The sequence below is a fragment of the Balaenoptera ricei genome, chromosome 6 (genome assembly GCF_028023285.1).
Source record: "Balaenoptera ricei isolate mBalRic1 chromosome 6, mBalRic1.hap2, whole genome shotgun sequence".
NCBI lineage: Eukaryota > Metazoa > Chordata > Mammalia > Artiodactyla > Balaenopteridae > Balaenoptera > Balaenoptera ricei.
The window spans coordinates 34,012,171-34,036,033 of record NC_082644.1 but is presented as its reverse complement, the minus strand read 5'-3'; the positions used below and the strand labels follow the sequence as shown (position 1 = coordinate 34,036,033).

The 23,863-nt window shown below is 37.8% G+C and overlaps 1 protein-coding gene across 1 annotated transcript in view; it reads right to left on the bottom strand.

The window, feature by feature from the left end:
• Positions 1-253: 253 nt before the first annotated feature.
• Positions 254-23,863, bottom strand: part of FAM240B (family with sequence similarity 240 member B) — a 39,186-nt gene continuing 15,576 nt past the window's right edge. The window contains exon 3 of the mRNA XM_059926307.1: positions 254-867. Within this exon, the coding sequence (XP_059782290.1) occupies positions 774-867 (94 nt within the window). The 3' untranslated portion in view covers positions 254-773. The remainder of the gene's footprint in view (positions 868-23,863) is intronic.

The following is a 23,863-nucleotide window of genomic DNA, read 5'->3' as shown; positions in this document are numbered from 1 at the left end:
CATGATCATGCTCTGGGCCTGAGAGGAGGCTGCAGTGAAAGTGACTTTAAATTCCAAAACATTCTAAAGACAGCTTGGAGCTGACACTTGCTATAGTAGCAGAGAACTAACCACGACAGGCATGAGGGAGTTAACACAGGGCACACACCAGTGAGGGCACGACAACCAAGTTTATTAAGCATTACTTTGCTTTCACTGCATGTTTCTAATTAAATGTTTATTTTAAAAAAAACCCAATTTATATGAAGAGAAAATAATTTAGTTCAGTTCATTTTCAAACCATAATGCTAAAAAATTACTCTTTTCATAATAACAGCTTTCTTTCTGTAAGCAGTAGCATTTCTGTCTTCACAAAAAAGGGAGAACAGGAAAACAGATTGTATGACTATGTTTTTCCAGAAGACCTAGGTAAGCCAGTTTCCCAACAAGGTCATTGCCCCTGGTAAGCTTGGATAAAATAAGATTTTTTAAATGAGAAGAAAATGTGGAAATAAATTACATTTCATGTTAACTCAAAGAGATTTTTATATTAGATAACCCGAGCTTCTTATCCCTTTGGAGGTCATCCTGTCCTCTGCGGCAGGGAGGATTGAGTTGGATAAAGACTCCCATTAGCACTGGGGGAGGTTTCACATGTAAATCGCCTCACAAATGGGAGAGCAAATAGAGAGTATCCTGCTTAGTAAGTCAACATAATTTGGGTGCTAGTTTTTTCTCTTAGAAAAGTGCCCTTGGTGGCTTGTTATCTTTGAAGCGGATGAGGCAGGAAGCTCTCAGCCCACAGTGTTTGCCTGCTTTTCCTTCCCATCAGGATTGTCCAGCATCCCCAGCCTTTTCTCCAGTCTCTGCTTCCATTCTTCTCTGAGCCTGAGGAGGGGAAACAATATACGTGGTTAGTGCATTTGTCTACACATCTGCTGGTCCAGAGAAGTTTTTTGTTTTTTGGTTTATTTTCCTTCTGAAGAATATTAGAATATTTCTCCTTCTGAAGAAATAAATGGCTTTTACAAATTAATGAAGAAAAAAATCAATAGAGTAATGAGCAGTCTATGAATATGTAGTTTTCTCCAAAATTTATTCCTTCCTACATTGGTATGTGGATTCAGTGTAATATCAATCAAAATCCCAGCAGGACTTTTCTGTAGCTATCAACAAGCTGATTCTAAATTTTATATGGAAAGGCAAAAGAAGTCAATTAGCCAAAACAATTTTAAAGTAGAAGAAGGTTGGGAGACTCATACTACATGATTTTGAGGCTTAATATAAAGCTACCATCATCAAGACAGTGTAGCATTGGCGAAGGAAGAAATAGATCAATGGAACAGAATAGTCTGGAAATAAACATACACAAATATAGCCAATTGATTTTTGACAAGGTACAAAGGCAACTCAATGGAGGAAGGATAGTATTTTTTTTTAAATAAATGATGCTGGAACATTATATATCCATATTAAAAAATGGACTTTGATCCACACTCCACATCTTATAAAAAATTAACTAAAAATGGATCATAGACATAAATGTAAACTGTAAGACCAAGGCTTCAAGAAAAAAGCCACAAAATAATATCTTCATGACCTTGGGATAAGGAAAAAATTCTTATATACATTACAAAAAGCATGATTCATAAAAGAATAAAAAACTTGGGACTTCAGCAAAATTAAAACAATTTGTTCTGTAAAAGATACTGTAAAGAGAATAAAAGACAAGCCACAAACAGGGAGAAAATATTTGCAAGTCACATATCTGATAAGGGACTTATTTCCAGAATATATATAGTTTCAAACTCAATGATAAGAAAATAACATAATGGGGAAAATATTTGAACAGACATTTTCCTAAAGAAGTTATATAGGTGGCAAATAAACACGTAAAAGATGCTCAACATAATTAGGAAAATGCAAATTAAAACCACAATGAGGTACCACTTACCTCATAGAATAACCAAAACAAACAAACAAAAAAAAACCAACTCTTTTCCCCTACCTCCCCTGGCAAAACCAAAAACGAACCCCCACCCCCCAAACCAAAAATCCCTCACAACAAAACTCAAACCAAGTGTTGGCTGGGATGCTGAGTAACTGGAACTCTTTTACATTGTTATTAAAATGCAAAACGGTGCAGTCAGTTTGTAAAACAGTTTGGCAGTTTCTTATACAGTTAACCATACACTTACCATATGACCCAGTAATTTCAATCCTATTTGCTCAAGAGAAATAGAAATTTATGTTCACACAGAAATCTATATGTGAATGTTTATAGCACTTTTATTTATAGTCACCAAAAACTGGAAACAACTTAAATGTCCTTCAATGGAGAGTGGATCACCAAATTGTGATACATCCCTACCACAGAAAAGTACTCAGCAATGAGAAGGAATGGATATACACAACTGATACACACAACAAGAAGAATAAATCCCAAGTACACTGTGCTAAATGAAAAGAGCCAGACACAAAAGACTACATACTGTATAATTCATTTATGACATTCTGGAAAAGGCAAAACTATAGGGATGAAGTACAGATCAGTGGTTGCTATGGACTGGAAATTGGGAAAGGAGTTGACCACAAAGGAGAAGCATAAGGAAATTTTTCAGAATGATGGAACTATTCTATATCTTGACTGTGGTGATTACATGACTCTGAGCATTCGTCAAACTCATAGATCTGTACACAGAAAGAAAAGAAATGCATGGTGCTTATAAATCAATTAAGAAAAAGAAAGTCTATAATCAAACAGGCAGAGGCTATACAAAGGCAGTTTCTGAAGAAGAAATCCAGCTAGTTCCTATGCATATGAAAAGATCTCAACAAAACCTGTAATTAATTAAATTCAGTTTAAAACAGTGAGATGCCATTTTCACCTGTCAGATTAACAATGGTTAAGAGTTTGACAACACACAGTGTGAGTGACTGTGGGAATTGGCATTCCCATACTTAGAGTGGAAGTTTAAATTAAAACAATCTCTTTGCAAGACAAGGAGGCAATAGCTATCAAAATTTAAAACACTCATCTTTTGACATAACATCTTCATTTCTGTGAACTTATCCCATAATGCTTATCCATGTATGAAAAATGTATGTACAAGTATTCTTATTACAATATTGTTTGTAAAGCTAAAAAATGAAAAACAACCTAAATGTCCTTCAGTGTGATTGTTTAAATTAATTGTCACATCATTATTGTGGAAAACATTAAAGAAGTACTGAAAGTGCCGATATAGAAAAACTTCCAAGATAACATAAGTTAAAAAAGGAAGGTGCATATTAATACTATGTATAAAATAGATAACTAATGAGAACCTACTTTATAGCACAGGGAACTCTACTCAGTGCTCTGTGGTGACATAAATGAGAAGGAAATCCAAAAATGAGGGGATATGTGTATATGTATAGCTGATTCACTCTGCTGTACAGTATAAAATAACAATATTGTAAAGCAACTATACTCCAATAAAATTTTTTTAAAAAATTAAAAAAGGAAGGTGCAGAATACTGAAGATTGTGTAGGTCCCATTTTGCATAAAAATACAGCACACTTATTTATTTGCTTATAAAAACTAAAGTTTTGGAGAGAGATATATGAGAAACTATTGATGTCAGTTTTCTCTGGAGAGCAGGTCTAGGAGCCTAAGTGTGAAGGACACTAGTATTAAAAAGTATACACTTGAGGAGACCTTCAAGATGGCAGAGTAGTAAGATGTGGAGATCACCTTCCTCCCCACAGATGCATCAGAAATACATCTACATGTGGAACAACTCCTACAGAACGCCTACTGAATGCTGGCAGAAGACCTCAGACTACCCAAAAGGCAAGAAACCTCCCACGTACCTGGGTAGGGCAAAAGAAAAAAGAAAAAACAGAGACAAAAGAATAGGGATGGGACCTGCACCTCTGGGAGGAAACGGTGAAGGAGGAAAAGTTTCCACACACTAGGAAGCCCCTTCACAGGCGGAGATGGGGTGTGGCAGGGGGCGGAGGAAACTTCGGAGCCACAGAGCAGAGCGCAGCAACAGGGTTGCAGAGGGCAAAGTGGAGAGATTCCCACACAGAGGATCGTTGCCAACCAGGACTCACCAGCCTGAGAGGCTTGTCTGCTCACCCGCCAGGGCAGATGGGGGCTGGTAGCTGAGGCTCGGGCTTCGGAGGCAGACCCCAGGAAGAGGACTGGGGTTGGCTGTGTGAACACAACCTGAAGGGGGCTAGTGCACCACAGCTAGCCGAGAGGGAGTCCAGGAAAATGTCTGGACCTGCCTAAGAGGCAAGAGATTGTTTCAGGGTGCGCAAGGAGAGGGGATTCAAAGCACCGCCTAAACGAGCTCCAGAGACAGGTGTGAGCCACGGCTATCAGCACAGACACCAGAGATGGGCATGAAACATTAAGGCTACTGCTGCAGCCACCAAGAAACCTGTGTGCAAGTACAGGTCACTATCCACATCTCCCCTCACAGGAGACTGTTCAGCCCACCACTGCCAGGGTCCTGTGATCCAGGGACAACTTCCCCAGGACAACACACGGTGCACCTCATGCTGTTGCAACGTTACGCCGGCCTCTGCTGCCACAGGCTCACCCCACATTCTGTACCCAGACCTCCCCCCTGCCTGAGTGAGCCAGAACCCACTAATCAGCTGCTCCTTTAAACCCATCCTCTCTGGGAAGGAACAGATGTCCTCAGGAGACCTACACGCACAGGTGGGGCCAAATCCAAAGCTGAACCCCAGGAGCTGTTCGAACAAAGAAGAGAAAGGGAAATCTCTCCCAGCAGCCTCAGGAGCAGCAGATTAAATCTCAACAATCAACTTGATGAACCCTGCATCTGTGGAATACCTGAATAGACAACGAATCATGCCAAAATTGAGGCGGTGGACTTTGGGAGCAACAGCAGACTTGAGGTTTGCTGTATGCGACTGACTGGTTTCTGGTTTTATGTTTACCTTAGTTTAGTATTTAGAGTTTATTATCATTGCTAGATTTGTTTACTGATTTGGTTGCTCTCTTCCTTTTTTAAAAATATATACATATATATTTTTTTCCTTTTTCTCTTTTTGTGAGTGTGTATGGGTATGCTTCTTTGTGTGATTTCGTCTGTATAGCTTTGCTTTTACCATTTCTCCTAGGGTTCTGTCTGTCTGCTTTACTGTGTTTTTTTTTAAATATAGTTTTTAACGCTTGTTATCAATGGTGGATTTGTTTTTTGGTTTGATTGCTCTCTTCTTTCTTTCTTTCTTTTTAAATCACCTAATTTTTTAAATTTTAATACTTTTTAAATTTTTTACTTTAATAATTTTTTTTTCTTTTTATTTCTTTTTTCTTTCTTTCTCCCATTTCTTCTGAGCCGTGTGGCTGACAGGGTCTTAGTATTCTGGCCAGGTGTCAGACCTGTGCCTCTGAGGTGGGAGAGCCGAGTTCAGGACATTGGTCCAGAAGAGACCTCCCAGCTCCATGTAATATCAAATGGTGAAAGCTCTCCCAGAGATCCCCATCTCAATGTTAAGACCCAGCACCACTGAACAACCAGCAAGCTACAGTGCTGGACACCCTATGCCCAACAAATAGCAAGACAGGAACACAACCCCACCCATTAGGAGAGAGGCTGCCTAAAATCATAATAAGGTTACAGACACCCCAAAACACACCACTGGACGTGGTCCTGCTCACCAGAAAGACAAGATCCAGCCTCATCCACCAGAACACAGGCACCAGTCCCCTCCACTAGGAAACCTACACAACCCACTGAACCAACCTTAGCCACTGGGGACAGACACCAGAAACAACGGGAACTACGAACCTGCAGCCTGCGAAAAGGAGACCCCAAACACAGTAAGTTAAGCAAAATGAGAAGACAGAGAAACACACAGCAGATAAAGGAGCAAGGTAAAAACCCACAAGACCAAACAAATGAAGAGGAAATAGGCAGTCTACCTGAAAAAGAATTCAGAGTAACAATAGTAAAGATGATCTAAAATCTTGCAAATAGAATGGAGAAAATACAAGAAACGTTTAATAAGGACCTAGAAGAACTAAAGGGTAAACAAACATTGATGAACAACACAATAAATGAAATTAAAACTTCTCTAGAAGGAATCAATAGCAGAATAACTGAGTCAAAAGAATGGATAAGTGACCTGGAAGATACAATAGTGGAAATAACTACTGCAGAGCAAAATAAAGAAAAAAGAATGAAAATTGAGGACAGTCTCAGAGACCTCTGGGACAACATTAAACTCACCAGCATTCTAATTATAGGGATCCCAGAAGAAGAAGATAAAAAAAGAGGGACTGAGAAAATATTTGAAGAGATTATAGTTGAAAACATCCATAATATGGGAAAGGAAATAGTCAATAAAATCCAGGAAGGGCAGAGATTCCCATACAGGATAAATCCAAGGAGAAACATGCCAGAATGCATATAAATCGAACTATCAAAAATTAAATACAAAGAAAAAATATTAAAAGCAGCAAGGTAAAAACAACAAATAACATACAAGGAAATCCCCATAAGGTTAACAGCTGATCTTTCAGCAGAAACTCTGAAAGCCAAAAGGAAGTGGCAAGACATATTTAAAATGACGAAAGGGAAAAACTGAGAACCAAGATTACCCAGCAAGGATCTCATTCTGATTCGACAGAGAAATTAAAACCTTTACAGACAAGCAAAAGCTAAGAGAATTCAGCACCACCAAACCAGCTTTACAACAAATGCTAAAGGAACTTCTCTAGGCAGGAAACACAAGAGAAGGGAAAGACCTACAATAACAAACCCAAAAAAATTAAGAAACGGTAATAGGAACATACATATTGATAATTACCTTAAATGTAAATGGATTAAATGCTCTCACCAAAAGACATAGGCTGGCTGAATGGATACAAAAACAAGACTCATATATATGCTGTCTACAAGAGAAACACTTCAGACCTAGGGACACATACAGACTGAAAGTGAGGGTATGGAAAAAGATATTCCATGCAAATGGAAATCAAAAGAAAGCTGGAGTAGAAATTCTCATATCAGGTAAAATAGACTGTAAAATAAAGACTATTATAAGAGACAAAGAAGGACACTACATAATGATCAAGGGATCAATCCAAGATGAAGATATAACAATTGTAAATATTTGTGCACCCAACATAGGAGCACCTCAATACATAAGGCAAATGCTAAGAGCCATAAAATGGGAAATGGATAGTAACACAATCAGAGTAAGGGACTTTAACACCCCACTTTCACCAATGGACAGATCATCCAAAATGAAAATAAATAAGAAAACCCAAGCTTTAAATGATGCATTAAACAAGATGAACTTAATTGATATTTATAGGACATTCCATCCAAAAACAACAGAATACACTTTCTCCTCAAGTGCTCATGGAACATTCTCCAGGATACATATCGTAGGTCACAAATCAAGCCTTGGTAAATTTAAGAAAATTGAAATCGTATCAAGTATCTTTTCTGATCACAACACCCTGAGACTAGATATCAATTACAGGAAAAAAATCTGTAAAATATACAAACACATGGAGGCTAAACAATACAATACTAAATAACCAGGAGATCGCTGAAGAAATAAAAGAGGAAATCAAAAAAATACCTAGAAACAAATGACAATGAAAACAGAATGACCCAAATCCTATGGGATGCAGCAAAAACAGTTTTAAGAGGGAAGTTTATAGCAATATAATCCTACCTCAAGAAACAAGAAACATCTCAAGTAAACAACCTAACCTTACACCTAATCAATTAGAGAAAGAAGAAAAAAAAAAAAAACCAAAATTAGCAGAAGGAAAGAAATCATAAAGATCAGATCAGAAATAAATGAAAAAGAAATGAAGGAAACAATAGCAAAGGTCAATAAAACTAAAAGCTGATTCTTTGAGAAGATAAAATTGATAAACCATTAGCCAGACTCATCAAGAAAAAAAGGGAGAAGACTCAAATCAATAGAATTAGAAATGAAAAGGGAGAAGTTACAACACACTCTGCAGAAATACAAAGGATCATGAGAGATTACTACAAGCAACTATATGCCAATAAAATGGACAACCTGGAAGAAATGGACAAATTCTTAGAAAAGCACAACCTTCTGAGACTGAACCAGGAAGAAATAGAAAACATAAACAGACCAATCACAAGCACTGATATTGGGACTGTGATTAAAAATCTTCCAACAAACAGATGCCCAGAACCAGATGGCTTCACAGGCGAATTCTATCAAACATTTAGAGAAGAGCTAACACCCATCCTTCTCAAATTCTTCCAAAGTATAGCAGAGGGAGGAACACTCCCAAACTCATTCTACGAAGTCACCATCACCCTGATACCAAAACCAGACAAAGATGTCACAAAGAAAGAAAACTACAGGCCAATATCACTGATGAACATAGATGAAAAAATCCTCAACAAAATAGTAGCAAACAGAATCCAACAGCACATTAAAATGATTGTACACCATGATCAAGTGGGATTTATCCCAGGGATGCAAGGATTCTTCAATATATGCAAATCAATCAATGTGATACACCATATTAACAAAGTGAAGGAGAAAAATCATATGATCATCTCAATAGATGCAGAAAAAGCTTTTGAGAAAATTAAACACCCATCTATGATAAAAACCCTCCAGAATATAGGCATAGAGGGAACTTACCTCAACATAATAAAGGCCATATATGACAAATCTACCATCAACATCATTCTCAATGGTGAAAAACTGAAACCATTTCCTCTAAGATAAGAAAGAGGCAAGGTTGTCCACTCTCACCACTATTATTCAACATAGTTTTGGAAGTTTTAGCCACAGCAATCAGAGAAGCAAAAGAAATAAAAGGAATTCAAATCAGAAAAGAAGAAGTAAAGCTGTCACTGTTTGCAGATGACATGATACTATACATAGAGAATCCGAAAGTTGCAACCAGAAAACTACTAGAGTTAATCAATGAATTTGGTAAAGTAGCAGGATACAAAATTAATGCACAGAAATCTCTTGCATTCCTATACACTAATGATGAAAAATCTGAAAGAGAAATTAAGGAAACTCTCCGATTTACCATTGCAACCAAAAGAATAAAATAACTAGGAATAAACCTACCTAAGGAGACAAAAGACCTATATGCAGAAAACTATAAGACACTGATGAAAGAAATTAAAGATGATACAAGCAGATGGAGAGATATACCATGTTCTTGGATCGGAAGAATCAACATTGTGAAAATGACTATACTACCCAAAGCAATCTGCAGATTCAATGCAATCCCTATCAAACTACGACTGGCATTTTTCACAGAACTAGAACAAAAAATTTCACAATTTGTATGGAAACACAAAAGACCTCAAATAGCCAAAGCAATCTTGAGAAAGAAAAACGGAGCTGGAGGAATCAGGCTCCCAGACTTCAGACTATACTACAAAGTTACCGTAATCAAGACAGTATGGTACCAGCACAAAAACAGAAATATAGATCAATGGAATAGGATAGAAAGCCCTGAGATAAACCCACGCCCATATGGTCACCTCATTTTTGATACAGGAGGCAAGAATATACAATGGAGAAAAGACAGCCTCTTCAATAAATGGTGCTGGGAAAACTGGGCAGCTACATGTAAAAGAATGAAATTAGCACACTCCCTAACAGCATACCCAAAAATAAACTCAAAATGGATTAAAGACCTAAATGTAAGGCCAGACACTATAAAACTCTTAGAGGAAAACACAGGAAAAACACTCTATGACATAAATCACAGCAAGATCCTTTTTGACCCAGCTCCTAGAGAAATGGAAATAAAAACAAAAATAAACAAATGGGACCTAATGAAACTTAATAGCTTTTGCACAGTAAAGGAAACCATAAACAAGATGAAAAGACAACCCTCAGAATGGGAGAAGATATTTGCAAATGAAGCAACTGACAAAAGATTAATCTCCAAAATTTGCAAGCAGCTCATGCAGCTCAATACCAAAAAAACAAACAACACAATCCAAAGACGGGCAGAAGACCTAAATAGACATTTCTCCAAAGAAGATATACAGATTGCCAACAAACACATGAAAGGAGGCTCAACATCACTAATCATAGAGAAATTCAAAACAAAACTACAATGATGTATCACCTCACACTGGTCAGAATGGCCATCATCAAAAAATCTGAAAGCAATAAATGCTGGATAGGGTGTGGAGAAAAGTGAACCCTCTTGCACTGTTAGTGGGAACATAAATTGATACAGCCACTATGGAGAACAGTATGGAGTTTCCTTAAAAAACTAAAAATAAAACTACCATACGACCCAGCAATCCCACTACTCTGCATATACCCTGAGAAAACCATAATTCAAGAAGAGTCATGTACCACAATGTTCATTGCAGCTCTGTTTACAATAGCCAGGACATGGAAGCAACCTAAGTGTCCACTGACAGATGAATGAATAAAGAAGATGTGGCACATATATGCAATGGAATATTACTCAGCCATAAAAAGAAACAAAACTGAGTTATTTGTAGTGAGGTAGATGGACCTAGAGTCTGTCATACAGAGTGAAGTAAGTCAGAAAGAGAATAATAAATACCGTATGCTAACACTTATATATGGAATCTAAAGAAAAATGGTTCTGAAGGTTCTAGGGGCAGGACAGGAATAAAGATGCATACCTAGAGAATGGCCTTAGGACACGGGGAAGGGGAAGGGTAAGTTGGGATGAAGAGAGAGTGGCATGGACTTATATATACTCCCATATGTAAAATAGATAGCTAGTGGGAAGCAGCCGCATAGCACAGGGAGATCAGCTTGGTGCTTTGCGAAGACCTAGAGAGGTGGGATAGGGAGGGTGGGAGGGAGACGCAAGAGGGAGGAGATACGGGGACATATGTTTCTGTATAGCTGATTCACTTTGTTATAAAGCAGAAACTAACACACCATTGTAAAGCAATTATACTCCAATAAAGATGTTTTAAAAAATGTATATGCTTGGTTAGTTTCTTAAGTTGGATAAATCATTTTATTCATTTAATAGGGCTACCATAACAAAATACCAGGCTGGTTAGCTTAAACAACAGACAATTATTGTCTCACTGTTTTGGAGGGTGAAAGTTCAAGATCAAGGTGTTAGCAGGTTTGATTTCTCCCAAGGCCTCTCTCTTTTACATGCAGATGTCCTTCTTGCTCCATCCTCATGTGGCCTTTCCTCTGTGTTTGTGCATCCCTGGTGTCTCTTTGTGTATCATAACCTCTTCTTCTTATAAGGACAACAGTTACTTGGATCAGGTCCCACCCTAAAAGCTCTCACTTTAACTGTCACTTGTTTTAAAGGCCCTATCTTCAAATACAGTCACATTCTAAGGTGCTGGCAGTTAGGACTTCCACATATGAATCTGGGGGGACACAATTCATAACAATGCTAAAGCAATGCATGATTATTATGGATAAATTAGAATATACAATAATGAATAAAGAAAAATTAGATTCAACCTAATTTTTTACTCTTGTAAATAACCCTAAAATGAGTATGATAATAATTAATACTCTTTCCATATACCAGTCTACTTTCCTTGAAGAGATCCCCAGAGGTGAATAACTAGAGGGTATAAATATTTTGAAAGCTGTAGACACCTATTATCAAACTGACTCCAAGAAACTTCTTACATAAAACTCTGCTCAATTATGGTCCCAAGAAAGAATGGAAAGAATTTGGAATGTTGGCCTGTTGTTTGGTGGTGATGTTGCTTAAGCACATTAGCAACCAAGGATTGAAAGTTGAAATATTGAGAGAATAGGGACATGGGGGGATATCATCCTCATTCTACCTCAACTTTAAATAGAATGGATGACATAGAAATATAGTTTGCCGGTTTGAAAGGGAAGATAAAACATGTAACGGCTGCTCTCCCATTAGTGGACATAGGTCCATGCACATTTTTCTTTATATGACCTTGTATTGAGATCCACCTATTAGTAATTTTAATAATTATATTCCTTCATTATGGGTATTAAGTAATCATCTTGTTATTTTATTTGCAATCAACCTCTCCAACCTGGGAAATAGACAAGCTCACAAGCTCCCGTTGTTAAGCATCTCTGAAAGGCTCTGTAAATAAATCTGCCTCCAAATGTACATGGCTTTTGTCACCTGGGGTCTTTTAAAGCTCAGTAATAAAGGTTGCTGCCTGTATGTTTCATTGAATTGTAGGGACATAATATAATGAGAATTCATCATTAATTAAAGGGGCTTTAACTTTTCCTTGGTGTGGTGGGCATGAAAATGTGTTACTCAGAGATCCTGCTGGCCAGTTGCCTGTTTTTGTAAATGAAGTTTTATCAGAACACAGCCCTGCCCATTTGTGACATATTTTCTGTGACTGCTTTCATACAACGGCAGGATTGAGTAGTTGCAACATAGAGCACATGACCCACAAAGCCCAAAATATTTACTACTTTGTCCTTTATAGGAAATATTTGCTGACCCCTCATCTAGATTTAAGAAAGTGAAGGAGAAAATCTTAATAATGCAAATTAAACTTAGAAGTGTGCCCTGTCTTCTGTAACTATTATGTTGTGAATGGCAAAAAAAGAATGTGGAAAAGCTCTTCCAGCACTAGAAAACTATCATCCTTAACAATCTGACTTTGCTGAATTGTATAGTAATTAAGCATTTATTCGTTGTCTGGTTTTGTCCCATCATAGCTGAACTGCAACCACAGGTTGGCTATAGAGACAAAAGGTTGGCAAAAACCAATAGAAGGATGCTGTGAGAATCAGTTGGATATATGAAATGTGTAATAAAGAGCATTGCATGTTTTCTTATTATTTGTAAAGTATATGTCACACATCTTTGTACAAGTAAAATTTATAATAAACTTATGTACATATATATGTGTATACATTTTTTCCACAGAGAGCCAGTCGTTAAATGTTTACCAACACACCATAACTTGCTTCCCATTTTTCTCTCACAGGTGCTTCCTGCAATAAATCTCACACCCATCTAATTTCATCTTGCCCTCTGCTTCTTGGAGGAACCAAATCAACACATTTGGAATGATGAATTTATTCTAGGAACAGAATTTAGGAATCTGGGGTTTATGACACATTTATTCACTTTTTGTATTAGCTATATCACCATTTATTGCCAGATGGATCATAGATGCCACTATCTACCTAGTTCCCATTAAATCCTATTTTATGAGTATTTAGACTGTTTCCTGCCCCTTTCTGGTCAATATCTTTCATCACCGTGTTGCTTCTCTTTATCTTTGTGCTCTCAGTAAGCTGGTGAATATAAGTGTATATATGGTTCTTTTCTTTTGTAGTAAGGAAGGTCAATATGAGAAAAATAATGCTTAAAAATTGGTATGCAGAGTCAGATACAGTAGAGGAGCAATAAAGCTGACATTAAACTTGAAGAGAACATTTTTTTCCTTAAGCCTAGAAATATTGACCTCACTTTTCAAATGGAGACCAAATGATATTTACTATTTATTGTTCTAGATTCATCTGATTTGTGGAGGAGTTGTAATTAATATCTAGGAACACAGATTCTGCTTGATAAGTATGGGATGTGACTAGAAAGAAGGACTTTTTTTAAGAACCATAAGCCAGAATCACAAACCAGAATCACAATGTCCTTACTAAGAACCACAGAAGATCAATTGGGCACATAATTAGTTTTTTTTTTTTTTTTTTCTATCATGTGCTTGCTAGGCCCTAAAGATATGTGTCAGTTTGGGTCCTCCAAGAAGCAGATTTGAAGGAATCAACCAAGAAAAATAAATCAGGGGTTGGGGGGAAGAAACAGAAATGGTAAGGGATAGCCTTCAGATTAGCATGCTGGTCTAACACCTGTGAAAGGAGAGTGAGAAGGAAGGAATGATTGGGTAGGAAAAGGCCCGAACCACAGCATAGTTCTGAGAAAGCTTAGCTGAGCTGATGAGGAGTCCCTGGGTAAAAGTTTCCCAGTAGAGGAGATTAACCAAGATGGCGGAGTAGAAGGACGTGCTGTCACTCCCTCTTGCGAGAGCACCAGAATCACAACTGACTGCTGGACCATCATTGACAGGAAGACCCTGGACTTCACCAAGGAGGATACCCCACTTCCAAGGACAGAGGAGAAGCCACAGTGAGACGGTAGGAGGGGCGCAAGCAGAGTAAAATCAAACCCCGTAACTGCTGGGTGGGTGACTCACAGACTGGCGAACACTTATACCACAGAAGTCCACCCACTGGAGTAAAGGTTCTGAGCCCCACGTCAGGCTTCCCAACCTGGGGGTCAGGCAACAGGAGGAGGAATTCCTAGAGAATCAGACTTTGAAGCCTAGTGGGAATTGGATTGCAGGACTTTGACGGGACTGGGGGAAACAGAGACCCCACTCTTGGAGGGCACACACAAAGTAATGTGTGCATCAGGACCCAGGGGAAGGAGCAGTGAGCCTGGGGGAGACTGAACCAGACCTACCTGCTGGTGTTGGGGGGTCTCCTGCAGAGGCGAGTGGTGGCTCTGTTTCACCGTGGGGATAAGGACACTGGCAGCAGAGGTTCTGGGAAGTTCTCCTTGGCGTGAGCCGTCCCAGAGTCTGCCATTAACCCCACCAAAGAGCACGGGTAGGCTCCAGTGTTGGGTTGCCTCAGGCAAAACAGCCAACAGGGAGGGAACCCAGCCCCACCCATCAACAGTCAAGTGGATTAAGGTTTTACTGAGCTCTGACCGCCACAGCAACAGGGAGGGAACCCAGCCCCACCCATCAACAGTCAAGTGGATTAAGGTTTTACTGAGCTCTGACCGCCACAGCAACAGTCAGCTCTACCCACCACCAGAGCCTCCCATCAAGCCTCTTAGATAGCCTCAACCACCAGAGGGCAGACAACAGAAGCAAGAAAAACTATAATCCTGCAGCCTGTGGACCAAAAACCACAGTTACAGAAAGATAGAGAAGATGAAAAGGCAGAGGGCTATGTACCAGATGAAGGAACAAGAAAAAACCCCAGAAAAACAACTAAATGAAGTGGAGATAGGCAACCTTCCAGAAAAAGAATTCAGAATAATGATAGTGAAGATGATCCAGGACCTTGGAATAAGAATGGAGGCAAAGATTGAGAAGATGCAAGAAATGATTAACAAAGACCTAGAAGAATTAAAGAACAAACAAACAGAGATGACCAATACAATAACTGAAATGAAAACTACACTAGAAGGAATCAATAGCAGAATAACTGAGGCAGAAGAACGGATAAGTGACCTGGAAGACAGAATGATGGAATTCACTGCTGCGGAACAGACTAAAGAAAAAAGAATGAAAAGAAATGAAGACAGCCTAAGAGACCTCTGGGACAACATTAAACGCAACAACATTCGCATTATAGGGGACCCAGAAGGAGAAGAGAGAGAGAAAGGAACAGAGAAAATATTTGAAGAGATTATAGTCGAAAACTTCCCTAACATGGGAAAGGAAATAGCCACCCAAGTCCAGGAAGCACAGAGAGTCCCATACAGGATAAACCCAAGGAGAAACACGCCGAGACACATAGTAATCAAAGTGGCAAAAATTAAAGACAAAGAAAAATAATTGAAAGCAGCAAGGGAAAAACGACAAATAACATACAAGGGAACTCCCATAAGGTTAACAGCTGATTTCTCAGCAGAAACTCTGCAAGCCAGAAGGGAGTGGCATGATATACTTAAAGTGATGAAAGGGAAGAACCTACAACCAAGATTACTCTACCCGGCAAGGATCTCATTTAGATTTGATGGAGAAATCAAAAGCTTTACAGACAAGCAAAAGCTAAGAGAATTCAGCACCACCAAACCAGCTCTACAACAAATGCTAAAGGAACTTCTCTAAGTGGGAAACACAAGAGAAGAAAAGGACCTACAAAAACAAACCCAAAACAATTAAGAAAATGGTCATAGGAACATACATATCGATAATTACCTTAAACGTGAATGGATTAAATGCCCCAACCAAAAGACATAGACTGGCTGAATGGATACAAAAACAAGACCCATATATATGCTGTCTACAAGAGACCCACTTTAGACCTAGGGACACATACAGACTGAAAGTGAGGGGATGGAAAAAGATATTCCATGCAAATGGAAATCAAAAGAAAGCTGGAGTAGCTATACTCATATCAGATAAAATAGACTTTAAATTAAAAAATGTTACAAGAGACAAGGAAGGACACTACATAATGATCCAGGGATCAATCCAAGAAGAAGATATAACAATTATAAATATATATGCACCCAACATAGGAGCACCTCAATACATAAGGCAACTGCTAACAGCTATAAAAGAGGAAATCGACAGTAACACAATAATAGTGGGGGACTTTAACACCTCACTTACACCAATGGACAGATCATCCAAAATGAAAATAAATAAGGAAACAGAAGCTTTAAATGACACAATAGACCAGATAGATTTAATTGATATATATCGGACATTCCATCCAAAAACAGCAGATTACACATTCTTCTCAAGTGCGCACGGAACATTCTCCAAGATAGATCACATCTTGGGTCACAAATCAAGCCTCAGTAAATTTAAGAAAATTGAAATCATATCAAGCATCTTTTCTGACCACAACGCTATGAGATTAGAAATGAATTACAGGGAAAAAAACGTAAAAAGGACAAACACATGGAGGCTAAACAATACGTTACTAAATAACCAAGAGATCACTGAAGAAATCAAAGAGGAAATCAAAAAATACCTAGAGACAAATGACAATGAAAACACGACGACCCAAAACCTATGGGATGCAGCAAAAGCAGTTCTAAGAGGGAAGTTTATAGCTATACAAGCCTACCTAAAGAAACAAGAAAAAGCTCAAGTAAACAATCTAACCTTACACTTAAAGAAACTAGAGAAAGAAGAACAAACAAAACCCAAAGTTAGCAGAAGGAAAGAAATCATAAAGATCAGAGCAGAAATAAATGAAATAGAAACAAAGAAAACAATAGCAAAGATCAATAAAACTAAAAGTTGGTTCTTTGAGAAGATAAACAAAATTGATAAGCCATTAGCCAGACTCATCAAGAAAAAGAGGGAGAGGACTCAAATCAATAAAATCAGAAATGAAAAAGGAGAAGTTACAACAGACACTGCAGAAATACAAAGCATCCTAAGAGACTACTACAAGCAACTTTATGCCAATAAAATGGACAACCTGGAAGAAATGGACAAATTCTTAGAAAGGTATAACCTTCCAAGACTGAACCAGGAAGAAATAGAAAATATGAACAGACCAATCACAAGTAATGAAATTGAAACTGTGATTAAAAATCTTCCAACAAACAAAAGTCCAGGACCAGATGGCTTCACAGGTGAATTCTATCAAACATTTAGAGAAGAGCTAACACCCATCCTTCTCAAGCTCTTCCAAAACATTGCAGAGGAAGGAACACTCCCAAACTCATTCTATGAGGCCACCATCACCCTGATACCAAAACCAGACAAAGACACTACAAAAAAAGAAAATTACAGACCAATATCACTGATGAATATAGATGCAAAAATCCTCAACAAAATACTAGCAAACAGAATCCAACAACACATTAAAAGGATCATACACCACGATCAAGTGGGATTTCTCCCAGGGATGCAAGGATTCTTCAATATACGCAAATCAATCAATGTGATACACCATATTAACAAATTGAAGAATAAAAACCATATGATCATCTCAATAGATGCAGAAAAAGCTTTTGACAAAATTCAACACCCATTTCTGATAAAAACTCTCCAGAAAGTGGGCATAGAGGGAACCTACCTCAACATAATAAAGGCCATATATGACAAACCCACAGCAAACATCATTCTCAATGGTGAAAAACTGAAAGCATTTCCTCTAAGATCAGGAACGAGACAAGGATGTCCACTCTCACCACTATTATTCAACATAGCTTTGGAAGTCCTAGCCACGGCAATCAGAGAAGAAAAAGAAATAAAAGGAATACAAATTGGAAAAGAAGAAGTAAAACTGTCACTGTTTGCAGATGACATGATACTATACATAGAGAATCCTAAAACTGCCACCAGAAAACTGCTAGAGCTAATTAATGAATATGGTAAAGTTGCAGGATACAAAATTAATGCACAGAAATCTCTTGCATTCCTATACACTAATGATGAAAAATCTGAAAGAGAAATTATGGAAACACTCCCATTTACCATTGCAACAAAAAGAATAAAATACCTAGGAATAAACCTACCTAGGGAGACAAAAGACCTGTATGCAGAAAACTATAAGACACTGATGAAAGAAATTAAAGATGATACCAACAGATGGAGAGATATACCATGTTCTTGGATTGGAAGAATCAATATTGTGAAAATGAGTATACTACCCAAAGCAATCTACAGATTCAATGCAATCCCTATCAAATTACCAATGGCATTTTTTACGGAGCTAGAACAAATCATCTTAAAATTTGTATGGAGACACAAAAGACCCCGAATAGGCAAAGCAGTCTTGAGGCAAAAAAATGGAGCTGGAGGAATCAGACTCCCTGACTTCAGACTATACTACAAAGCTACAGTAATCAAGACAATATGGTACTGGCACAAACTCAGAAACATAGATCAATGGAACAAGATAGAAAGCCCAGAGATTAACCCACGCACCTATGGTCAACTAATCTATGACAAAGGAGGCAAAGATATACAATGGAGAAAAGACAGTCTCTTCAATAAGTGGTGCTGGGAAAACTGGACAGCTACATGTAAAAGAATGAAATTAGAATACTCCCTAACACCATACACAAAAATAAACTCAAAATGGATTAGAGACCTAAATATAAGACTGGACACTATAAAACTCTTAGAGGAAAACATAGGAAGAACACTCTTTGACATAAATCACAGCAAGATCTTTTTGGATCCACCTCCTAGAGTAATGGAAATAAAAACAAAAATAAACAAGTGGGACCTAATGAAACTTCAAAGCTTTTGCACAGCAAAGGAAACCATAAACAAGACAAAAAGACAACCCTCAGAATGGGAGAAAATATTCGCAAATGAATCAACGGACAAAGGATTAATCTCCAAAATATATAAACAGCTCATTCAGCTCAATATCAAAGAAACAAACACCCCAATCCAAAAATGGGCAGAAGACCTAAATAGACATTTCTCCAAAGAAGACATACAGATGGCCACGAAGCACATGAAAAGATGCTCAACATCACTAATTATTAGAGAAATGCAAATCAAAACTACAATGAGGTATCACCTCACTCCTGTTAGAATGGGCATCATCAGAAAATCTACAAACAACAAATGCTGGAGAGGGTGTGGTGAAAAGGGAACCCTCTTGCACTGTTGGTGGGAATGTAAAATGATACAGCCACTATGGAGAACAATATGGAGGTTCCTTAAAAAACTAAAAATAGAATTACCATATGACCCAGCAATCCCACTACTGGGCATATACCCAGAGAAAACCGTAATTCAAAAAGACACATGCACCCGAATGTTCATTGCAGCACTATTTACAATAGCCAGGTCATGGAAGCAACCTAAATGCCCATCAACAGACGAATGGATAAAGAAGTTGTGGTACATATATACAATGGAATATTACTCAGCCATAAAAAGGAACGAAATTGAGTCATTTGTTGAGACGTGGATGGATCTAGAGACTGTCATACAGAGTGAAGTAAGTCAGAAAGAGAAAAACAAATATCGTATATTAATGCATGTATGCGGAACCTAGAAAAATGGTACAGATGAGCCAGTTTGCAGGGCAGAAGTTGAGACACAGATGTAGAGAATGGACATATGGACACCAAGGGGGGAAAACTGCAGTGGGGTGGGGATGGTGGTGTGCTGAATTGGGCGATTGGGATTGACATGTATACACTGATGTGTATAAAACTGATGCCTAATAAGAACCTGCAGTATAAAAAAACAAACAAAACAACTAATACTAAACTTTCATTGGGTTATTTGTATGGAAACATGTTAATATAAATGTTTCAGACATTACATGAAATTTCTAAAAATCTTATATTTGTATTTGTATGGAAATATGTATGGAAATATGTTAATATAAATGTTTCAGACATTACATGAAATTTCTAAAAATCATATTTGTATTTGTATGGAAATATGTATGGAAATATGTTAATATAAATGTTTCAGACATTACATGAAATTTCTAAAAATCTTATATTTGTACTTGTATGGAAATATGTATGGAAATATGTTAATATAAATGTTTCAGACATTACATGAAATTTCTAAAAATCTTATATGTTCTGGTATAATGTTATAAGTAATAATCCTAGTTATTACTTTAAAATGTATATCTCAGAAATAACTAATTTTCTTGTCAACTGCATTATTATGAACTGTCATCAAATCTTTAACCGTGGTCATTTTTAAGTCTTTTGTCATTTACAGACAGTTCTGGGTGTACTCTGATGATTTTGCAAATATGTTCCTATAAAAGGGTTTCATCTTCAAGAAATACATGGAAAAGACTCTGACAAGTACAGGTTTCTGGTAACGGACTGTACTGCTGAACTGAATGAATAAGCATTTTCAGAACTCTAATGAAAAACTGATGAACTCATAAAAGTGCTAACAAAAGATCAAGATGAAAAAAAAAAATTAATTACATGGGACTGAGTGAACTGATGAGGATGAGTATAATTTTTGTGACTTTCTGTCTGAATTTAAAAAAAAAAAAAAAATTCCACAAGGACTCAGAGGCAAAGAATATACAAATCAATTTTCACTGCAAAGTAAAGGAGCTGTTACAGTGGAGGATTACTGGACTGAATGTCAATACTATGACATAGTATGAGTGTGTTTCATGTTTGGTAATTGCAATCATTGTTGCTTTTGTTGTGGTCATCCATGTACAATGCTTGGTGTCAGTCGATTTATCTCTTGTAAAAATAAAATACAGTGTGTGTGTGTGAAAAAAAATAAATAAATAAATAAAGTTGGAAGTGCTGTCAAAAAAAAAAAAAAAAAGTTTCCCAGTAGAGGAGTTCTGTCACACAGGAATTTCCCAGGACTAGCTACCCCTGCCACGCTCAGTCATTGGCTAGAGCAGTCAGGGGTAAATGTGGCCTCAGCTCAAATAAAATGGCAGATCCAGAAAGGCAGCACCTAGGGCTCTTAGTCAACTTTCTCCCCATTGCAAGTTTAGAGCACCTCTGTGGCTACCCCAATATGTAAAGAAGAGCAGTAAAATAATAATCCTTGTCATCAAGGAATTTGTAATTTACTGAGTCCTTGATCTCCCAATTCAGATTTCACACTATAATCATAATCTCTGTGCTTTTGTTTTAATATGAAAGGTCAGATGATGCTTTTGCTGCTCCTATTCCTGTGTAATAAGGAACATGCCTTTACAGTGGTTTTTCCATAGTAGGGAAAGATGGGCCTGATCCTGGTTCCCTTTGACCTTCAGCTCACCAGCTGGATCTGGTCACAGGGCAGCTCAGCATACTGCTCTGAACAACTCAGTTTACCAGCCATATACCTCACCCCTTCAGTTTGAATGAGAAAAACTAACTAAAATTTTTCTCACTGGTTATTTTTCGTAGACAAAATCTTATAAAAAGTTTGAAATGATAATTTCATCTGGCTTGGAGATTATGAGTTGGATATTTTGTTACCTGCTTCTGAAAGCATCCTGATTGACATAGCTGGTAAGTAGGAATCAAAGCAGAAGGAGGTGAGTGGTCTTGGGGTGAGGTCTGATAAACCCCTCTCCTCACTTAGACACTCTGAGCTCTGCTAAATTCTGAAGAGGTATTTTGAAGATCATACTTCTTGCATTAAAACATTATTATTTTCATATAAGCATTGTACATTTACTCAGTTATAGTTACAGGCTGGTTATTTAGGCTTAGGTGTTCATATAATTTATCATCTAAATTGAGATACTTTGGAAATAAAAGGGAGCACAATTCATAATTATAACAAATTGATATACGTACACCTGGACTGTCCCAACACACCAGGAGATTTGTTCGTTGTACCTACAGTACACTTGACTTCTCTCAAATTGCCTCAATCAGTTATTTGCACACAGATTTCAACTTCTCCAGGGGACTGACGCCTGCTGTGTTGCTTCTTTCTAGCCAGACTCAGAGAGAGTAAGAGGGTTTCTAGTTCTGAGGCCACCCACTTTGCCTTGTGATCTTACCTCCAGGGTTTCTTCCACACACATGTGTTCCTAGGGTAAATGGATTCTCTGCAGCTCTGGTTGCATTCCTCTCAGTCAGTGAACCCGTAGGCATGTGCTAATGAGCATGTCCATGGTGAAACACCTGTTTCCACTCTACTCAGCTTTGGCACAAGGCCTTGCAGGTTAACCCAGCTGAGGAACATAAGGCATTATTGGCTCTGTTCTACTATCAGCAAAGGCATTGGTGGAAAATTTTGAGGTTTTTTTTTTTTTGAGGTTTTTGTCTTCTACTGTTCATTTAGAACATTTCTTGATTGCACAGTGGCTTGAAATCGCCACTTTTATAAATGGAGGGTAAAATAACAAAAGGTGTCAGTGTTATGTGTGTGTCTCAGGTTACACACATATAATGCTTACACAAAATGCTTACATATAAGCATTTTGGAAAGCCATAGCCTTAGGTGAAATAGGGACCCGAGGTTTTATGCCATTCATTGGTCTGGTCAAGTGTATCCTGGAAGATAATTATTCTAGGACAATATTTCAAACTGTTTGCTTACATAAGCAATATTTAAGCAAATATTCTGACAGGCTGGTTTTGGTTTAAAAATATTTATATTCTTTCTGTGCAACTTGGTTCATCTGGGATATATGTGGCTGTATTTTTTGTTTTGTTTTTGTTTTTTAACAAAAATAATAACAAAACCACTATGTTGTCATTCATTGTTTACTAAATTAAGAAGGCTTTTTGAGTTTTATATTCATAGTTGATAGGGGGCAACAGCTCTGGTAAGTGAGACTCAAGAACAGAGGAGGAGACCATAGAAGGTGCCTCTCCTCCCCCAGCCTCTGCTGATTTTCCTCTTCTCTGAGCAAGGCAGCAGCTCTGTCTCCATCTTCAAACATTTATTTGGGGGAGACAATGCTAAAACATTTCATGATGAGCACATTTTGAAGATTTATTCTCTTGGCTATAGAAGGAAGAGAAAACTGCTCCAAACTCTGAAGGGAGTCTTTTTAGGGGGCACATTAGAGCCTGGATAATTAATTCATTTGTTCTATGGACCATTTACAAATGGCTGCTTTTTTTAATAACTTTTTTCCTAATTATAATATGGTACAGTGTCATTTTAGAAACTTTGGAAAAAATAGAAGAACACACGCACACAAAATTTGCCATTCCACCAGTCAAAAATAACCCTCTTAATATTTTTGAGTATTTTCTTCTAGTCTTTCCCTATACATATGGATAAACTGCATCTATATATTAAAAAAATCAGATCATATTGCAAATTTTGCTCTTATTCCCACACCCCAGGGCTTCTGGAAAGGAAGATGCAGTACAGGGCTCATGTGGGGATCTGGCTCCCAGTGGGCTTGTGCACCAGGACTAGGGGAGGAAGATGGCAGGGACCATACAACTGATTCTTTTTGCTCCCCTGGACTCTTCAGGACTGTATGCTCTAACATGTAACTCTTTTAGCATTTAGAAAAACCTGGGTTTTGTTGCTGGACAACCAGGAATGTAACTGGAATAATGGTAGAGCTCTTCTCTGGATATAGAGAGAGGCTATTTCCCCTCCCCTCAGGAGCTGAAGAAAAGTTTTTAGAAGTTAATGTTGGTGCAACATATGTGAATTACACATGTTTGTAGCTCAGCATACTCAGAAACATGGAAGCACATGCCTTGCTGTCAAGCAGAACACACAGGTGCGATTCCACTTG